Source organism: Oratosquilla oratoria, chromosome 6 (assembly GCF_046742065.1).
Source record: "Oratosquilla oratoria isolate Oo_2021 chromosome 6, ASM4674206v1, whole genome shotgun sequence".
In the NCBI taxonomy this organism is placed as follows: Eukaryota; Metazoa; Arthropoda; class Malacostraca; order Stomatopoda; family Squillidae; genus Oratosquilla; species Oratosquilla oratoria.
The window spans coordinates 60368737-60391481 of record NC_134782.1 but is presented as its reverse complement, the minus strand read 5'-3'; the positions used below and the strand labels follow the sequence as shown (position 1 = coordinate 60391481).

Below are 22745 nucleotides of genomic sequence, written 5' to 3'. Positions count from 1 at the left end.
CTATTTTCTTTATATACTCGTAAAGTATGAAATCTGACCTTACCTAACCCAACCTAACCCCTTCCCCCCCTTTTCTCTCCGCCTTTCCCCTTCCTTACAAAATATTTTGACCACTGGGCCTTCTGACTTCTGGACCTTTTGATTATAGGGCGGACCCCCTACTTGGCCCTCAGGTCTTCTGGACCAAGTTTACTAATAGGATGGTCGACGAATGGAATAAACTTAGTAACCATGTAGTAAGCGCTGAAACTATCAGTTGTTTTAAGAAACGATTAGACAACTTTATGGATGGGGATGACAGGTGGTGATGGATACGGAGCTGCCTAGTGTAGGCCTTATGGTCTCTTGCAGTCTCCTTCATTCTTATGTTCTTATGCAAGACCAAAGTCCAGACGTTTGGGAACTTGTTGGATGACACTGTTCTGTTTGTCCATGCATGTGGCGAGGACATTAAGGTCCTGGAGAGCTTCTCATACTTTCGTAGTGTAGAGCACATCAGTGGTGGGTCATGTCAGGAAGTTCTTCGAAGGAATGGCATGATCCGTTGGGATGAAGGATTTGCTCTACCCAAAGAATACGGCGCTGTCGATGTCTATTCTTGCTGCACGGCTGTGAGGCATGGAGAGCGAATGATGACTTGAAGATGCGTCTCGATGCTTTGGTACCAAGTGCCCTCGGAGAATAGGATGATGCTGGAATGACTGTGTATCAAACCAGAGACTGTCCTGTGAGAACACCTGTTTATGTGTGTACGTGTGTGTGTGTGTGTGTGTGTGTGTGTGTGTGTGTATGTGTGCACATAGTAGGTTTAACCTGTTCAAGATTCCGTACCTCCTCACCTGCATTGCATGTGAGTGTGTACTTCCATCGCCTTTCCACTCCACACTCCACTCCCTCGCACTCCTCGATGGTATACAGTATGCCTTGGCCCGTCACACTTTTCCCTTCCCTTCCCTTCCCTCGCCACGGTGGCATACAGTCCACCTTAGCCCATCACCCTCTCCCCTTCCCTTCCCTTCCCATATCTTCTTTTTCCCTCCCTTTCCCTCTCCCTCCCCCTCCTCCTCCTCCTGGCGATACCCTACATGAGGCGCGTGACCTAGCCGCGCACCTGGCGGGCAAGGTCACTCTGCCTTGAATTGCACCCATAAGGAGGCAGCATTGTTGTTGTTGTTGCAGCACCAGCAAACGTCTGGTTCGACTTCCTCTCTCGCTCCATCGCACACGACGCCTTGTGATCCTTTGCCAAGATTCTCACAATGTCAGCTGTCAGAACTTTCTCATATACTGACATGTACAAAGCTCAATGTCAAACAATATACGCTCGAGCGCGCATACACACACACACACACACACACACACACACACACACACACACACACACACACACACACACATACACCTATTTACCTAACTGTAGTACACAGGAAAGGAGCCACGTTTTTGGGGTCCTGTGTTTTACTCTCCAATAATCATATCTAATCTTTAAATGCATGTATAGTTCCAGCTTTTGCGTACGTGCGCATGCGTGGCGGTTTTAACCCGCAAATAAGAGATAGTTTAGCACTTTAGCAGATGCTCTGAGAAGCTGCTCTTCTACCCTGACGATTCTGTCTCTTTTACCTTCATGTGGTCATCTTAGTTTGACCAGACTCCTCCTCCTCCTCCTCCTCTTCCTCCTCCTCTTCCTCCTCCTCCTCCTCCTTCTCCTCCTCCTCTTTCTCCTCCTCCTCCTCCTCTTCCTCCTTTAAAAGTGCATCCCGACTTTGATCCTCCCAGTTTGTGAATCTGGATATTTCAACGCTCCCTTTCCCTGTCTGTCCCCCTAGCTGCGTGTCGCCTCGTCTGAGTCATTCATGTTTTTTTTTAATTTTCCTCCCCCACATGAACTTGTTCAAGTCGATGAAATTGCTCTTCCTACCCTTTCTTTCACAGATGCTTATCCAAAGCTCTCCAGTCTTTTTCATTATATGATAGACTAAGGTCTTTATAAGGACAGGACATTTCATTACTGGAAAAAATACCCAAGCTATATGACATCATACGACGGTGATCAGGGTGGCAGAAGAACAAGGATGAAGTATCAAGATTTTTGTTTTTCGCGGGTGATTTGTTTTGAGAAAGTGACTCACCCAAAAACGCCATGACACGCAGCAGGCTGGCCCGTTGCGTCGCGCCGTGTGACGTCACTCCACTACTCTTCTTTTTTTTTCCAAAGTGAACCGACTTGTTTTTGTTCTGGATTTGCAGAGCGACATCCCAGACACTTCCGGGATGCAGCGGGTGACTGTAGGCTCTTGCATCGTTCTGCCGGAGGCTCTAGGCTCGGCCTAAGAAGCTGGCTAGTGAGCAACTTGATTATTCCAGTGTTTAAGTACTGCGCGTGAAGGTCGACGGTGTGGAATCAGTAGCCCGACTGCGTACACGGTAGTGTACATTTTTCGACACATATGCAGATGCGCTAACGAATCACATCCGTGTTGGGTGTTATTATCTTATTCTGATTGGATCCAGGGGAGGGACGAGGAGAAGGAGGAAGTACTCACTGCATCTTTGAACTCTGTAGAAAATGTTTCTTAGCAAGCGTTCCCAACTAACTCCAGAAGAAGGGGATTTGGAGTCCCTTGTGGGTAACGTGTGTTCCTATCAACACCATCACCACCAGATCACTGCCACCACCATCACTACCATAACCACCACCACTAATACCACCGCCGTTACCTCCCTCCCCCCCCTCTCCTCTACCCGGTGGGGCGCCAGTACTGGTTGTCCTTGCGACCTGACATAGGAAATACCGTCGCCTTGCCCCCGGCGACGGTAGAAGGAGAAAGAGAAGGGATCTACGATGTGCAGTACGCTCGGTCGGGCCGAGGCCTCACGGGAGTCCCGGAAAGCGAGAGTTGCTGGCTTAGAGAGAGACAGACAAGCAGATACAGAGAGAGAGAGAGAGAGAGAGAGAGGGGGGGAGGGGGGAGGGGGAGAGATAAGCAGAGATAGGGACAGAGAGAGACAGAGAGAGAAACAGGGAGAGATAGGCAGAGATAGAGACAGAGAGAGACAGACAGAGAAACAGGGATAGGCAGAGAGAGAGAAACAGGGAGAGATAAGCAGAGATGGAGACAGAGAGAAAGAGAGAGAAAAAACACACAGAGAAAGAGAGATACTGTTACCTGCCCCAATAAGAGTTCCTTAAGCGCATAATAAGGCGTCTGCTTCTGTGGCCACTACTAAGCTCCTCCTGCCATATTCATCAACACCTTCTTTCTGTAATCTCTTTGTTACCGAGTCTGGAAAAGGGGAAGGTGGGGGGGGGTAAGGGGTTTATCACTGAGAGGAATCGAATGCTTTGACGGAGTTTCTTGAATGGAAGGGAAAGTTTCTCTTGGGAGTATTTTCCCTAAGATTTTTCCTTTAAGGGTACCAAAACACAGACTTGGTATGGTTGGGTTCGGTTGAGTTAGATTGGATTAGGTTAGGAGAGGTGACTTGGGTAAGTTGGGTTAGATTAGGTCTGCTAATCTAGGTTTGCTGGTTTAGGTTAGGTTAGAATTGGTGGGTTAGGTTATGTATTTACCTTGTTGTATTTACCATGTATTTTACGGGAAGAGATCTATGCTCGTAGTGACCCGCTATTGTATCTTTCAGCATCCAGTGAGCCAGATGATTTGAGTTAGGTCAGGTGGGATATGTTAGTTTAGTTTAGGTTAGGTTAGAGGGGTCAAGTTAGGGTTGGTGGGATAGATGAGGTGCGGAGGGAGGGAGGGAGGGAGGAAGGTAGAGGGTGGGAAGAATAGAGATGGAGGAAGGGAGTGAGTGAGTGAGGGAGGGAGGGGGAGGCCTTGACCTGAGGATGGAGGAGGGGGCAGGGTCAAGAGGGTTCATATCAAAAACTGGTTCTGGAATTCAGATGCGTGCGTGCGTACGTGCGTGCGTCCGTGGAGTCTTTCCCACAACTCCTTTTCATTGTGTTGCGGAGGCATGGTGGTCTGTTCACGCCGTGAGGACCTTCACGTTACACCGCATCACTTACTGAACCTGACGGTGAGCATGGTGATGATGATGGTGATGATGGTGGTGGTGGTGATGATAATAACATTAATGATGATGATGATGATGATTGATGATGATGATGATGATAATAACATTGATGATGATGATGGTGATGATGATGATGATGATCCCGCCACCGCCTCCGGGGCACCTTGAAGATGAATAACGTAGCCTGCAAGTGGCCAGAACGAAAAGATGGGTCACGTGTACTCCCCTCCCCTACTCCCTCGTCTCCCCTACACTCTCCCTCCTTTCCCTCTGGATCCTGGAACCTGCCTTCCAGTTCCATTTTTCCTTTTTCGACCTGCTCTGGTCGCCCCACCTTACCCCCACCGTCACCTTCCTATCGGGATCATTTCATCCACTTCCTTACCCCTTCCTCGATATCAGTTCTGCCTCCTCCGTGATCAGTTCATTCCTGTCCACGCACTCCTCCCTCCATCCCCCCTCGTGCCCCCCCCATCCCTCATCCCTCCCTATCCTCCCTAAACGAGCAAATCTCTATCCATTTCCCCCCCCTGCATCCCCGCTCCCTCGGGTGTGCGCCAACCCCAACCACCCGACTTTTATTTTTCTACCTTTGTCTCGTCCCCCTCACCCCTTTTCCTCGCTAAACGACTCATAACAAACAAACCTCTAACCATATTTCCACCTCCGACTCTCTCCGCTCTTCGATATTTTCTCAGCACGTCCTTATCTGGTATAGTAATTACCCGCCATCCCTCTTCACTCCCCACACGCTCCTCTATCGATCCTCCTAGAACGCCTCCGAGTGCTGTTGTTAATCCAATAAAGTCATCATGGTGGTGTTAATGTGTTGGTGTTACATATAACTGTTCAGTCAGGATAGCTGTGTTGTTGTTAATCCAATAAAGCCATCACGGTGGTGTTAATGTGTTGGTGTTATACATAATTCTTCAGTTAGGATATCTGTGCTGGTGTTAATCCAATAAAGCCATCACAGTGGTGTTAATGTGTTTCTCTCTCGCCTCTCTATTATTCAGAGTCCTATTTTCCTCAAGGCACTGCTGCTGCTCCTGGTGTCTCTCCAGCGTCCTGCTCTTCGCCTCCGTCTTGACTGGCCAAGACGGAGGCCTCTGCTCCATTTCCTTCTGGTTATCTCTATTCCACACCCAAGTCCATTTACAAAGTATCTAAATTCCTCTACTTCTGTCTGGCATAATTTTCAAAAATATCCACTCTATCTATGTATGTATATGTATATGTATGTGTATATATATATATATATATATATATGTATATATATATATATAATATACATTTATATATGTATAAATATATGCATATGTATTTTTGTATATATATACATATCTATATATATATATACATTTATATATGTATATATATATATATATATGTATAATCTATATATATATATATATATATATATATATATATATATATATACATGTATGTATATATGTATATGTATATATGTGTATGTATATATGTATATGTATATATGTGTATGTATATGTATGTATATGTATATATGTGAATATATATGTATATAAATATATATATGTATATATATGTATACATATGTGTATATATATATATATATGTGTATGTGTATATATATAATATATATGTATATGTATATATATATAATATGTATATGTATATATATAATATATATGTATATATATATAATGTATATGTATATATATATATAAATATATATATATAATATGTATGTATATGTATATATATATATATAATATATATGTGTATGTATATGTATATATATATATGTATATGTATATGTATATATATGTGTATGTATATGTATATGTATATATATAATATATATATATATGTATATATATAATACATATGTATATGTATATATATAACATATGTATATGCGTATATATATGATATATATGTATATATATATATATATAATGTATACATATGTATATATATAATGTATATGTATATATATATATATATATATATATATATATATGTATATATATGTATATGTATATGTATATATATATGTATATGTATATATGTATATATATATATATTATATATGTATATGTATATATATATATATATATATATGTATATATATATATATATATATATATATATATATACATATATACATATCCATCATTCTCAATGATGATTAAATCATAAACAGTTGATTTAATCATTTTTCCAGTATTTCCCTGCCCTAGATTAACCATCTACAACAGAGTGAGATGGATAGAGAGAGAGAGAGAGAGAGAGAGAGAGAGAGAGAGAGAGAAGGCTTATCCAGAAGTTCAAGACTCAAAAGTAACGGTTGCAGACTACTGATGCCTCCGCCGTCGTTCTTGAAAATCCGTTGCGGAGGCAGGTGGCATTTTGCTCGTAGCTTTATGGTGAGGGGGTGGTCATTAAAAGGAGACATTAAAGGGAGGAAAGAAAGGGTTAGTGAAGGAGTTGAAAGTCCGAGTATTGGGAAAGGGCATGTCAACTCTTAAAGACATATGATTTTGTCTAAGAAAAAAACATAGATAAAAAAAAAAAATGAATATAAATCTGGTTGCTCTCCGTTGGACAACAGACAGAATTGCATCGATATCCTCGTGGTCCTCCTCACATGGAGAAGAACGCGGGATATGAAGGACAAAAGCCATGGAAATGGTGACGTAGCTTCCCTCTTAAATGACGTCATGTGGAGGAGAGATCTCTGTCGAAATGTTAAGGGACGCTTTGGTGTGAGAATGACGGTTACGTAAGGGGATGACCTTGCGAGGCTTCTCCAGCGATAGGCACCGTCTCACAAAACTTCCATGCGGGGGTGGGGGTTGGGGGGGGGTTGAACGTGCGGTTTTGTCATTCTACTCATCTCCAGACCCTCTTGACGGCGAATCTCAGGCTTTGTTGATCTTGGCGACGCCGTATCATCATCGTGTGGCAGCTGCCAGGAGCTAGAACATCCACAGCCTCGCTATCCAGAAAGGACGTCATGTCGGTCAACAAGTGAGACATCCTTCTCTCTCTCTCTCTCTCTCTCTCTCTCTCTCTCTCTCTCTCTCTCTCTCTCTCTCTCTCTCTCTCTCTCTCTCTCTCTCTCTCTCTCTCTCTCTCTCTCTCTCTCTCTCTCTCTCTCTCTCTCTCTCTCTCTCTCTCTCTCTCTCTCTCTCTCTCGTGTGAATCGAAAGGATAGAATTTATTGGAGGGACGTGACGAGCTCGCACTTGAGCGCGCGTGCACAACCGCGTGCACACATACACGCACGATCGCACAGACAAATCACACACAACCCATACAGATACACATACACGTGCGCATATGCACACACACACACACACACACACACACACACACACATATATATATATATGTATATATATATATATATATGTACATATATATATGTATATACGTCTATATATATACATATATATATGTATATAAATATATATATATATATATATGTATATACATATATATACATATATGTATATATATACATGTATATATATATATATGTATATATATATATATATATATATATATATATATGCTGGTATACTGTGACAAGTTGATGAAGGTGGAAAAAGAAGTCACGGGTCTAGTTCCGAGTTTTTGAGTTTATTCCTGACCGGTTTCGCTCTATGCTCTGAAGAAGCATAGAGCGAAACCGGTCAGGAATAAACTAAAAAACTCGGAACTAGACCCGTGACTTTTTTTTACCTTCATCATATATATATATATATATATATATATATATATATATATATATATATATATATATATATATATATATATATATGTATGTACGTACATGGGTTTATGGTGTTTTGTCCTATGCTTGGGTTTGTGGCGGTTTGTTGCGTGCTTGGGTTAGTGGCGGTTACTCGCATGCTTGGGAGTGCCTTAAGGTACTCCAGGATCCTCCCCTCCGTCCCACCAAGAATTTCTCTCTGCTGCTTTTCTTAATCTCTGTTTAGACAAATGAAAGCATAGCGTTAATCTACACTAATGTCAAAGGTCACAGTAGAGGTTGGAAGTCATAAGAAAAGAAATTGAACGAAGAAGAAAAAAAAAGGCTTCTGACAGGTTTGACCTTAGTAATTACGTCTCGAACAAAGGACGGGGGGGAGGAGGAGGAGGACCGTGGGGGTACGGACATATTTCATTACCCACCGATGGAAGGTTGTAATCGTCTCTAATTAATTGTTAAGGTGGGGAAACTTAACCCGTTTGACACCGAGAGGGCCGGGGTGGGGGTGGGGGGGAGGGTTAAGGGGAGGAGGGGGTTCAGGGGGGCTACCACGGGGATGAATGAAATAGTCTGAGGGCAGACAGGGTGAAGGGAAGAGAACCAACGGGTACGGAAGGAGCTGTTTCAGACGGTCCGCAGTTCCGTCTGTACTGACGGAGGGAGGGGACGGCGGTCAAGGAAGTGATGAAATCATCGTTAGACGGCAGAAGAGGTGAAATGGGGAAGTGACTCCCGGTAGGTTAGGGGCCCATTAATCGAGCTTATAAAAAGAAAATAATAATAATGTATTGCCTCCATGTCGCAGACTCCATTAACACCTTGAACGATTTTTTTTTTTTTTTTTTTTTTTTTTTTTTTTTTTTTTTTTTAAGGGATGGGGATGGAGAAGGCTCTTCACATCACCTGTCCCCCTCCTTCCCCTCTCCTTCCCCTCTCCCCACCCCACCACTCTCATAAGATTAAGTTATTAGGCTGTAACAATTATTTCACTATAATTACCTTTTTCTTTAAACAGCGGGACCTACTGCTACTTACACAACACCCCATGCCATGCCCCACAATTGTTCTCACCAATACATCTTCTCTCCAAAACCATTGCTACTACCGTCCCCACTACTACCACCACCAATTATACCATAACTATTACTACCACTGTAACCACTACCACTTCCCCGCCACTACAACTACCACTACTCCATACCACCAGTATACCACTACTCCATACTACCACTACTCCATACCACCAGTATACCACTACTCCATACCACCAGTATCATTCCCACTGCCAACACCACTTACACAACCACGACCACCGCCACCATCAGTAGACACCCCCCCTTCCCCTTCCCCCCTCCTCCCCCGGCACACATCCCCCCCCCCCCAAGAGATGACAACGCGATATCTTTCTCCTTTCAAGGTCACGGTGCGACTGCTGGCGAAGCTGCGGTCTTCCTCGTGGTCGACCCATCCCTCCCTCTCGGCGTCTGTCTGTTTGTGCGCGTGTCGGTGGAGGCACCATGATCACGGCACAGGTTCGAACCCTGGTACTCTTGGCGACGGTGGCGGCGGCGATGTTGACGGACGTGGACGGCCTCAGACACACCGGCGGAGGACGCCCTCTTGCGGTCATCCGGCGGGGCCAGGTGAGAAGACAACCCCCCCTTCCCCCCCCCCCGCCCTTTCCTTCAACTCCCAGGAAGGGGACCTTGTCTTCTTATTGTCGTCGTCGTCATCATCATCATCATCATCGCCATCACTATTACCATCATTATCACCATCACCACCATCGTCATCACCACCACCATCATCACCACCACCATCATCATCATCATCATCGCCATCACCATCGTCCTCACCATCATCACCATCGCCATCACCACCATCATCCTCACCCCAACCATCATCATCACCATCATCATCATCATCATCATCATCATCGCCATCATCATCATCATCGCCATCACCACCACCATCATCATCATCATCATCACCACCATCATCATCACACTGATGTGGTAATAACTTCAATACTAGGACGGGGATAATGATGATGGTTATGTTGATATAACAATGATAATGAGGTCATACTTTCGACCGTGGTGATAGTGATAAGGACTCCGTGTGTGATTATGTAAGAGTTGATAATGATGTGCTTGAAGAGTGACTGTTGCTCTCAGTCATTGTCATCATCATCAACATAGCCACGTCACTATCACCAATCTTGTCATCATCACCCTTCTTCTCTTCATCAGCTGGCGTAGACCCTGCTTACTTGAACGTGGATGGCATGTTCTAATAAGACTGTGGAACACGTAGTTTATGAATCTAATACTTTATTGAATATCGAGTTTAACACTGCTTTCCTTCTTTTTTCTATCCGTTGTTACTCACGAATGTCATCAGGAATGTTGGTTAAGAACTAACAGCTTATTTATTCATTATTATTTACTATCATTGTTATCATTTTAAATATTGGTAAAGCAGAGAGAGACAGACTGTGGCAGGATACACTTTACCTCACTCATCCACTCACTCACCAAATCTTACCAAGATTATTATCAGCCTCAGACTCTCCCAAATTCATCATGTCTGCTGCTTTGCCTCCAAGAATCTACGGGGGGAAAAACAGCCTCACTCTTTCTTTCTTTCGAACCTAGTAGGGGACTAACGATCATTGGCAAGCTTCCAGAGAGACACCCGAGTATGGGCATAATATTCATCGCGATTTGGAGGTAATTGCTGTCGGAGCCTCGGGTCTGTCATAAGGATAGAAGCACCGACGCGTTGTCGGCGGCGAGATTCGAAATCGGGTCCCTACTCTCCTCACTATCGCTCAGGAGAGTTGCAGATGTGATTGACCAGGCTGTGAGGGGTGGATGGATTGATGGATCAGTCGATGGACAGACGGACGGATAGATAGATGGAGTGAGGGATGGAGGAAGTGAGGATGGAATGAATGGATGGACAGATGGGTGGATGGACTGAGGGATGGAGGGAGGGAGGGTGGGATGGATGGATGGACGGATGGGTGGATGTATATTCCCAAGAGCCATTTGATGAAGTCTGCCTCCTGGACTCAACGACGATGAGAGGACACCTCCTCCTCCTCCTCCTCCTCCTCCTCCTCCTCCTCCTCCTCTTCCAACTCCTCCTCCTCTTCCAACTCCTCCTCCAATATTTTTGACCCCCATCAGCACAATGCCATTGTTTAAAGTTAGCCAGGAAACAAATAATAAATTTGGCTGAATGCTTTAGCAGGTCAAGAGACCCACATTCTAAAAGTGGTGTGTAACTCTTGAGTTTCTTTTCCTGTCTGATACCCGGCGACTTTATTCAGCTGGGGACGGGACCTCGTGGTGAGAGTCCTCCTCCATTGGACGCACCTGGAGGAAGAAGAGGAGGAGGAGGAGAAGAAGCCTCACTGAGACATTTGCCTTTGTTGAAGGAAGACCTCACGGGCTTCTTCGATGACGTCAGAGTGCAGAAGCATGCAAGTTCGATAGACTTCGATAGGTAACTTTGATTCCATAGGCGTGATTAAGGAAGAGGTGGTGTTATTCGGGTGGGGGGGAATGTCGTAGGTAACGCCACCGAGTCGAAGAGAAGGGAGAACCTTTGGCTCTGGCTCCCCATGGAATAAACGAGATCGACTGACATTAGACAGAAAGACAAATCGAAAAAAAAAAAAATCCCGTGATGAAGAAACCCCAAAAAATGGAAGGGTTGGTGGTGCTTGTTGGTATGTTGTTACGTCACTGTTATTCTCACTTGGGCCCCGTCATGGTGTGATGGTCCTGGAAGCCATTGTGGCATTGTCCCTCTGACGGGTGGCCCTTGTAGGATGGCCTCGTCCTTGTGTTTATGCCTTAGGCGCCGGCGGAGGGTGAGGGGGAAGGTTTGTGTTGACAGCGATGATGGTAGTGGTGATGGAGAAGGTGGCAATAATGGCGGTGTTGGTGGTGGAGATAGTAATAAGAATGGTAATAATAAATGATGGCGGAGAAGGTGGTGATAATGGTAGTGCCGGTGATGAGAGTCATAAGGATGGTGATGGTGCTAATGGTGGCCGTTTGCCGCGTCCCTGTTGCGTTTCGGGTTACGTCTCCTCTCGAACTTGCCCTTGTCGAGCTCGCATACCCGAGTCCACTCCAGAAAGGTCTCCTCGAGGCTGACCCGATTGATTTATCCGAGGTCACACTTTGACCTCCCACAATGGACGCGCGTTCATTGCGAGTCTACACAAGACCCACAGTAACCTCTCCCCAACGCCCCCAACGCCTTTTTTCCTCATTTCGCCTCTCTCATCTCATTTCATCTCATCGCATCTCCCGGGTTGACATCCGCTCATCCATCAGACCGGGACTGTGCACAGGGGCCTTCACTCTTCACCTTTCCTTCAACATTTCTCCTCCGACCTTCCTTCCTTCCTTCCTTCCTTCCTTCCTCTCCCCACCCACTTCTCTCCATTCTCCTTCTCCCCCACCTCTCCTCCCCATTCTCTGTTCACCTCCCTCTTTCTGTTCCTCCTCTTCCTCTTCCTCAACCTCCTCCTCCCTACTCTTAGTTCTTCTTTTCCTCCTCCTCCTCCTCCTCTTCCTCCTCTTACTCTTAGTTCTCCTTCTCTTTCTCCTACATTACTCCTTTCTTCTTCATCCTTTCTCCTCCTCCAGTCCTTTTCGTCCTTCCTTCCCCTCCTCCATTCCCTCCTTCTCTTTCTCCTCTTCCTCCTCCTCTCCTCACCACTTTCTTCAGCCCAAGATGTTTCACACCTTGTCACGCTCTTGTGTCGTCCGTCACACACGATCCCACAGCACACCACATCTGTTCACTCACGTCGTTCTATTTGGTGTTACTCGTCCTGCAGAACACGTCTCATCACACCTGGTATGATTTGTTGTCCAATATGACCGCATAGGTAATGGGGTCAGTCCAAAACCTGATTAAATTATTACAAAGTATGTATATATATATATATATATATATATATATATATATATATATATATATATATATGTGTGTGTGTGTGTGTGTATATATATATATATATATATATATATATATATATATACATATATACATGAATATATAATATATATTACATACATACATACATACATATACATACCAAGGCTTTTTCCCCCTTACAAGGGAGGTAGCCAAAAAGGAAAAGGCTTTTCATTCCATCCCTGAATATACACCACACCCTTCCACCCTCCCTCTTATCTTAACACCTCCTGGATGACGTGTCATCCCTGCACCTTGTCCACTGCCCTGGGTCAGAAGCAGTGTCGCAAGACACAGCACATCCACAGCAAGGCCGCTTCATTAAATCGGCGACCCCCCCCTCTCCGTCTCCCCATGCATAAAAGGAGAAGACGGGGAGAAATCCCTTCGGGCTGCGTCAAAATTTGCTCACACATACTACCTCACCCCCATCCTCCCACCCATTCCACCTCATGCATCACAACATCATCCATATACAACCATTCTCCATTCACCCCTGTCTTCTGTCCTCTCCCATCCTTCCTCAACAGACATTCCCCTCTTCCTCAAAGCCCCCTTCACCCCATCCATCCACCTCATCCTAGGACGTCCCCTCATGTTCACTCCCTCCACATCTGCCTTCCATACCTCTTTTACTAGTCTTTCTTCACTCATTCTTTCCATGTGTCCAAACCATCCTAATACTCTTTCACCAACCCTATCTCCCAACTCCCTTTCCACCCCTGTTCTCCTCCTCACCTCCTCATTTCTCACTCTATCTAGCCTAGTAACCCCCATCATACTTCTCAGACACCTCATCTCAAACACATTCAAACTCCTTCTCTCTTCCTCTCTTATGTTCCATGTTTCTGCCCCATACAGTGCTGTTGGCACAATCACTCCTTCATACAGTCTCCTCTTAGCATCCATTCCCAAATGTCTATTCCTCATTACACTCTTTAATCCACCAAGGCATTTACTCGCTTCTCTCAATCTACATTCTACCTCCACCTTCACTCTACCTTTTCCTGCCACATTTGCACCCAAGTATCTAAAACTATCCACTTCTTCCAGTCGCTCTCCCTTAATGATCACTTCCAGTCTACTGCCACTTTCATCCCTTGTACATCTCATCACCTTACTTTTACCCACATTTATCTTTAGCTTTCTTCTATCACATACTCTCCCAAACTCTGTCACCAACTTCCTCAAACCCTCCTCCGATCCTGCCACAAGTACAGTGTCGTCCGCAAACAACAGCTGGCTCACCTCCCACTTTTCTCCATTTTCTTTAACCAACTCCAATCCCTGACCCACTACCCTTGCATTTACCTCTCTCACTACCCCATCCATGTATAAGTTGAACAGCCAGGGCGACATAACGCATCCTTGACGAAGTCCCACCTTTACCTCGAACCACTCACTCCCTCCATTTCTAATCCTGACACAAGCTCTACTACTCTCATAAAAACTCTTGACAGCTCCTTCCTCCTATCCCGTATATCTGCATAACCTCCCACAGTGCCTTTCTGTCCACCTTATCGTAAGCCTTTTCCAGATCCATAAAAGCCCAAAAAAACATCCTTCCCCTTTCCTATAGCTTTTTCACACATCTGTCTTACCACAAAGATCTGATCTACACAACCTCTACCCATCCTAAATCCACACTGTTCCTCACCAATTACTCCCTCTGTTCCTCTCCTAATCCTCTCAATCAAGATCCTCCCATAAGCCTTCCCAACTACACTTAACAAGCTAATCCCTCTGAAACTACTACATTCACACTTGTCCCCTTTTCCCTTGTAAAGTGGAACTATACAGGCACTCCTCCAGTCCTCCGGCACTCTACCCTCTCTCCAGTAAACATTAAATAACCTCACCAGCCAGTCCACCATCACTGTACCTCCTTTTTTTTAAACATTCTACATGGCTTCCATCCAGACCAGGTGCCTTACCTGCTTTCATCATCTTAACAACTGCCTTCACTTCATCCTTCCTTATTTCTCCTCCATTTTCCTCACTCATCACAATCATTTGCTTAGCATTTCCCACTGCAACTATATATATATATATATATATTATATATACAAACATATATATATATATATATATATATATGTATATATACATATACATATATATAAGTTTATATATATATATATATATGAGAGAGAATGTGGGTGGGGAAGGGCAAACGAAGATGTGTTAGGAATAGAGTTTATTGCCCTAACGTTGCGACCAACTTGGTCTTCTTCAGAGGACTACAGCATTACAGACGGATCACAATTCTTATATAAGAATATAAGAATTATGATCCGTCTGTAATGCTGTAGTCCTCTGAAGAAGACCAAGTTGGTCGCAACGTTAGGGCAATAAACTCTATTACTAACACATCTTCGTTTGCCCTTCCCCACCCACATTCTCTCTCATATATATATATATATATATATATATATATATATATATATATATATATATATGCATATACGTGTATATATATAATATATTACAAATGTGTATATATATATATATATATACATATATATAAATATATATATACATATATACATATATACATGTATATATATAATATATTACAAATGTATATATATATATACATATATATAAATATATATATACATATATATAAATATATATATACATATATATGTATATATATATGCATATGTGTATATATATATAATATATATATATGTGTGTGTGTGTGTGTGTGTGTGTGTGTATACATATATACGAATAAATCACAAAAACACGTGATTCATAAAATGTGTAATAAAACCACTTGGAAAATAAAATGAAAGGTGACCGAACGTATATCAGGACGGGGACACACCGTGAGCTGCTACATAATAAACAATTTTCTTTACAATGAAATTATCAAGTTTATATAAGCCTAAACTTACGTTCACGATGTCATTGAAAGAATGTTTAATGAAACCGGATTCAATAATGTCTCTATCCAACATAAAACTTCAAGAGACAATTTCTTTGGAAAAGCACAAATGTCCTGTCGTATGTCCATTTTTACTCAGCTCATTATGAAAAAATAAAACTTCGGTCTTTTCTTCTATGTTTCTTAGAGCTTATAGAATTTGTAGCCCTGATTTCTTTGATGATCAACTGAAGAAATTCTGTGACATTGCATCGGGCTTGGGATATCCAAATTATTTGATTGATAAGGCTCATAAAATGGCTAAGAGGTCCTACCATGACATATCTCTGGAAAGGAATAACATTTGTAACCAAAATCTTTTAGTTCTTCCTTTCCATGAGAATTTGATAAGTCTTCCTAAGGTTCTTAGTTCGACATCAATGTGATATTTAAGAATACAAGTTCTATTAAAAACATTCTCATTAAAAATTCTCCAGGTGATGGGGTAGACTGTGTTTATAGCATTCCTTATCAGAAATGTGATAAATACTCTATTGGTCAAACAGGAAAAGTATAGTACTAGAATTAATCAACACAAGTATATTGTGAGAACAGGTCAATTGTCTAAAGGGATTTTTGTACACGCAAAAGACCATAGCCATCCAAGTGATTGCAATAATTCAAAAGAAATTGTCTCTTGCAGTTCTATGTTGGATAGAGACATTATTGAATCCAGTTCCATTAAACATACTTTTAATAACATTATGAACGTAAGGAATTGTTCTGTGTGTCCTTACATGTTCCCGTCTTGACTATTACTTTTCTGTATATATGTTCCTACCCATTGTCATTCTGTATTCCTTGAAAATGTCTGAATAGACGAAAACGTTCGGATCATAGTGTCTTATTTCCCGAGTGGTTTTCTGCGAAATCTTACATTCACGCGTTTTAGTGATTTGTGTTGCATATATATATATATATATATATATATATATATATATATATATATATACATATATATATACATATATATATATGTATATATGTATATATATACATATATATATATGTATATATATATATATACATGTATATATATATATATATATGTATATATATACAAATATATATATATATATGTATTTATATAATGTATATATATATGTATATATATATATATTTGTGTATATCTATATAAATATATATATATATATATATATATATATGTGTGTGTGTGTGCGTGTGTATGTATGTATGTATATATATGTATATATATATACAGTATATATAAATATATATATATATATGTGTGTGTGTGTGTGTATGTATATGTATATGTATATATATATGTATATGTATATATATTATATATATTTGTGTATATATTTATATATATATGTATATATATATATATATATGTGTATATATATGTGTGTATTTATGAGTATGTATATATATATATATATATATATATATATATATATATATATATATATATATATATATTTAAACTTAGAACCCACTGTCGGTGGAAAAAAGATTAAAAAAAAGTAAGATGATTGTTCCTGTATATTTCGACCACTCTCTGTGGTCCTCTTCAGCAGAATGATTACAAAGGTATAGTACAAGAATATATACACAGTAATGAGGTACATGAAGGGGGACATGGGAAGACACAGGTGAATATACCCTAGGTGGGGTGATAATTAAACCTCCGGACATGTTTTGGTATCGGTTTGTTGACGACATTTTCACAATTTGGAATGACGATTGGGGCTTGTTTGATGAATTTCTTGCCAGAATTAACAACTTAGCAAATAGTATTGAATCTAAAGTGGAATGGGAATATAACAATAAAATACCCTTTTTAGACATTCTAGTGATTAGAAATTGTGACCAACTGTCCTTCTCAGTTTACCGGAAACCAACCCACACAGGTATTTATCTACACTTCTTTAGCCACCATCCAGAAAAAGTTAAGTACAGTGTCGCTTCAGGTCTGTACCTAAGAGCCCTTAGACTATGTAGTCCACAGTACCTTGAAGAAGAACTAGAGGAAGTAAGCTCACAACTAAAGAAAATAGGATATCCAGATTGGTTCTTATTCAAAGCCCTTAGCAAAGCAAAAAACAGTCATTACAAAGATAACTCCAACACTCATAACATACACAATTGGGACAAGAAATGTATAAAATTACCATACCATGACTCCATCCACAAAGTTTCTAAACTACTTCCTCCTGAACAAATAAAATTCACATTTAATTATCCCAACAGCCTATTTTCCAAAGTAGTTAATGTTCATAGAAGAACCCAAGATAATAACAACCCAGGAGTTTATAAATTACCATGTAAGGATTGTGATCAAGTGTACTGGGGTCAAACCGGACGAAACCTCACCACCAGGATTAAAGAACACAAAAACTCGGTTAAATATGCATACGAGAACTCTGCAGTGTTTCTTCACACATCCAACAAAGACCACCGCATAGACTGGGACAACGCAAACATAATTTTTAAATCAAATTGTAGCTTTAAGAGAAAAATAATAGAATCTTCTTTCATCAAAGATGTCTCAAATTTCAACATCTCAAAAGGTCATTGGATTCCGGACTGTATTACATCATTAGCAGTCAATAAAATATGTTCAAACATTATTGGTTCCAATAACGATCACCCCACCTAGGGTATATTCACCTGTGTCTTCCCATGTCCCCCTTCATGTACCTCATTACTGTGTATATATTCTTGTACTATACCTTTGTAATCATTCTGCTGAAGAGGACCACAGAGAGTGGTCGAAATATACAGGAACAATCATCTTACTTTTTTATCTTTTTTCCACCGACAGTGGGTTCTAAGTTTAAGTTTTACCAATGTGTTACGACATTAGTGCACTCTAATAAATATATCTATATATATATATATATATGTGTGTGTATTTATATGTATATATAATATATATATATATATATGTATATATATATATATATATATAATGTGTGTGTGTGTATATATGTATATATGTATATATTTATCTATAATATATATGTATATATATATATATATATATATATATATATATATATATATACAGTATATATATAAAGGAGTATACACACATTAATAATTGTATCCTCCACTTTTTCTTTTTCTGGCAGGATGGCAAGAGTTACGCCTTCGGCTACCACGTGGACGCCACGCCCGAGGAAGACACCCTCTTCGACCAGTTCGAGGAGCGCCTGGGCGACAAGACCCGCGGCCAGTGGCGCGTGGCCCTCCCGGACAACCGGCTGCAGGTCGTCACGTACCGCGCCGACGAGGGCGGCTTCCACGCCGACATCTCCTACGACTATGTGGCCGACCTCGAGGCCGCCAAGGCCATCATGGCCTCGGACGAGACGCCCTGGACCTCCCACTTCGGCGTCCTCTTCGCCGACAATGACCACCATCACCGTAAAGAAGGAAGTGGTGGAGGAAGCCACGGGGCTCATGGCCATGGCCACCACCGCGGCGACGGCCCTGGGCAGCACCAGCACCGCGTTGGCGGCGGCGGCGGCAGCGGCCGACCCGCGGCGGTGGCCTCGCCTCTGCAGCTCCTTGCTGGACAGGACAGCGACCCCTTCAACTTCATCCCCGACGGGACCCCATTCATGATCTTCCACGGGAGGAAACCCCCGAGCGAGAGCCCCCCGAAGACTAGAGGCCCCACTCCCAGGCCAGGGCCCCGGCCCAGCAAAACCAACCCGAGGGCCCCTCCCAGGCCCCCTGCGACCAGACCCAGGCCCTCCACGGCGGGGCGAGGGCCTCCTCCCAGTGCTCCCGCGTCCAGACCCAGGCCCACCACATCGCTCCCCCGAAGGCCTCCTCCCAGGGCTCCAGCGACCACACCACGGCCCTCCACCTCGGTTGCCACCAGGGTCCCCGAGGGCAGCGACCGCCGGCCCCGACCAGGCACCGGCTCGAGGCCCAGCCGCCCGTCCTTCACCGGCACCTCCTCCAACCCCGACGACGAAGAAGACGTTGAAGTCGTACCCGCACTCTTCGTCGACCTGACGGCCCTGACGGACACGCCCTTCGAGCACGAAGACATCCTGCACCGCCTCCTGTCGGCGCTAGACTTATCGGCGGGAGGGCACGCGCCCCACCCGAGCAACTCCGACGGGGAGGACGGCCTGAGCAAGAAGGACTACACGATCCCGAATAAGGAGAGCGTCCTTCGCCGTCTTGAAGCTATCGTCCACGGCTACCCGATCCACCTCATACACACGTGACGCGAGGCGCCTAACGCGTCACGACAGCCAACAGACTGGCATTGAAAACAAAATTAAAAAATAAACAAAAAAAAGGGACTAACCAGTGTTGTGAAGAGGACGCCATGCGATTGATCCTTTCCACTACCTCTAACACCCACACCCACCCCCCACCCCCTCCTTGGCTAACCGTTTCTTCCGACCTTCATCCCCTCTCACCTCTCCACCTCCTCCCCGCCACCCTTCCTTTCCAATTGTCCCCCAAGCCACCAATTTCTTTACACGTGGAACATGATGCACGGTCGTCCTCTCTCTATCTATCTATCTATCTATCTATCTATCTATCTCTTTCTTTCTTTCTCTTTCAGAATTCTCTCGAACAATTTTTTATCCATGAGGGACCGCCCAGTAACGATGACTGATGTAAGACCCGCCTCATTTCAAATATACATAAAATACATACAAAAGGACAAATGAATATACACACATGTATATGCAGACATACTGTACATACATACATCCACATTTATATATATATATATATATATATATATGTGTGTGTGTGTGTATATATATATATATATATATATATATATACATGTATGTATGTATGTATGTATATGCACACGTCAAGTGTACAAATATTTGAGCATACGAATAGACATGAAAGAACTTTGCAAATACTAACGGCCGACGACGACATACATATACGGGTGGGGAGGGAGGGAGAGAGAGGAGGGAGATGGACAGAAAGGGAGGGAGAGGGAGAGAGAGGGGGAAGGGAGAGAGAGAAAGAGAGGGGGAGGGAGATGGACAGAGAAGGAGGGAGAGGGAGAGAGAGGGGGAGATGGAGAGAGAGAGAGAGAGAGAGGGGGGGGGGAAGGAGAGAGAAGGGGAGGAGGAGAGAGAAGGGGAGAGGGAAAGAGAGAGATGGAGAGAGAGGGAGAGAGAAATGGAAAGAAAAAGAGGGAGAGAGACAGTGGTGAAAGAGGGGAAGAAGGAGAGAGAAGGGGAGAAGGAGAGAGAGGGGGAGAGGGAGAGAGAGAGAGATGGAGAGAAAGAGAGGGCGAGAGAAAGAGAGGGAGAGAGACAGAGAAAGATGGAAAGAAAGAGACGGAGAAGAGAGAGAGATGGAGAAAGAGAGATAAAGAGGCAGAGGGACATGAACATGAGCTCCGGTAAATGTAAGATAAGGCCCTCTTAAAAATAACCTAAGCTATATCACTGTTGCAAAAACTGTAAATATAAATACCTTCTGGGTATAGAGCAAGTGGTTGTGACCATCTCACGGGTTCTCACGTTGTTTTCCGTCGGTGCAGCAGTCAGCATCACGCGGGCCTGCCTCTGGGCGCCGTGGTCTCCTATGAAGGTGGCTATGGCATCCGCATGATGTGACTGACAGCCGCGGAGTTGGTGACCTGATTCTACTGAATGCCTGATGCTCTTCCAACCTGACCACTCAGTCCCATGGTATGACAGTGTCACATAAGAACAGATGACGCATATGCCGTAACACACTAGAACAGCTAAGAGTGCTGGAGACTGTACATGTGCAGATAATTTTGTTTGCGCGCGCGTGTGTGTGTGTGTGTGTGTGTGTGTGTGTGTGTGTGCGTGCGTGCGTGCATGGGAGTATCGCAATACTTCAAACCGTTATTGCCCTCCTTGAGCAAGGGTATGATTTATGTGTCTTCGTTATGTGTAAGGTCACATCATCAGCTATAGATCGGGCCATATATAAGCTCTAATTACCCATTTGGGAGGATAGTAGGTGTCTGTCACGGGTCCAGCACGTGATCCAATGTCATGGCGAATCACGCCCCCCCGAACCTACCCATCCTCAAACAGAGGTACAAAAAAGACCTTATACTAAAGTTTGACCAATAGGGGGAGACAAAGAGACGGGGCTCCACGAGTGTACCCCATTACAACTCGGGAAGTACGTGCTGAAGTGCGAAGGGCCTGAGGCAGGACTTGATGAGAAAAGTAAAGAAGAAAGGAAAAAGAAGAAGAAGAAGAAGAAGAAAAGAGTGACGGCGCCATAATGTTGTCACTTGGAAGCCACGACTCACGTTGCCTTGCCAAGGACGTGAAATCGCGACAGAAATAAACGAAAAGAAAAAGAAAATGGTGAAAGAAAAAGGCAGAGTCCCGTTGTCCACTTGTTCGTTGACATTCTGAATGAGGATGGAGGAAGCTCCCAGAAGCTTCTTTAACGAAGAAATGAGCTCTAAGGAAGTATCTTGCATGTTACGATACATTTATTTTCTCCATAGGATATATATATATATATATATATATATATATATATATATATATATATATATATATATATATATATATATATATTTTTTTTTTTTTTTTTTTTTAACACCAGAAAAGGCGAACTGTTTCGAGAAGAATTGAGGGCGTAGCCCACCCATGCCTCCTGAATGGGGTGGGTGGGCGTGTCATGGGCGCTGGGTGGGGGTTGGTTCCGCTATCCCAAAAGAAGGTGGAGGTGTCGGAGATGGAACTGTTTGAGGATCGTTAGAGGAAAGTGCTTGAGATAGATGACAGTGAGATTGGGAAGTTACGACGAAAGGAGTATATGTGGAGATGGACACGCCAAAGAAGAGTGAAAACTTGGAGTGTCTGTGAATATAATGTCAAATCTCCAGCCTGTCTTTACCAGCGTGCGCATGTATGTGTATTCACCTTGGTCTTTGGTCTTTGGATCACATGTTGGACTCGTGATCGACAGCTATTTCCCTCCCGGAAGAGAGCTCAGAACTCGTATGACCGATCTGTGGGTAATGCTATGACCTTACACACA

The 22745-nt window shown here is 43.1% G+C and overlaps 1 protein-coding gene across 2 annotated transcripts in view; it reads left to right on the top strand.

Annotated features, from left to right (window-relative positions):
- Positions 1 to 20436, top strand: part of LOC143026191 (uncharacterized) — a 242874-nt gene extending 222438 nt beyond the window's left edge. For both annotated transcript variants that reach the window (XM_076186206.1, XM_076186205.1), the window contains exons 2-3: positions 9219 to 9444; positions 18839 to 20436. In XM_076186206.1, the coding sequence (XP_076042321.1) occupies positions 9319 to 9444; positions 18839 to 19951 (1239 nt within the window). In that variant the 5' untranslated portion in view covers positions 9219 to 9318 and the 3' untranslated portion in view covers positions 19952 to 20436. The remainder of the gene's footprint in view (positions 1 to 9218; positions 9445 to 18838) is intronic.
- Positions 20437 to 22745: the final 2309 nt, after the last annotated feature.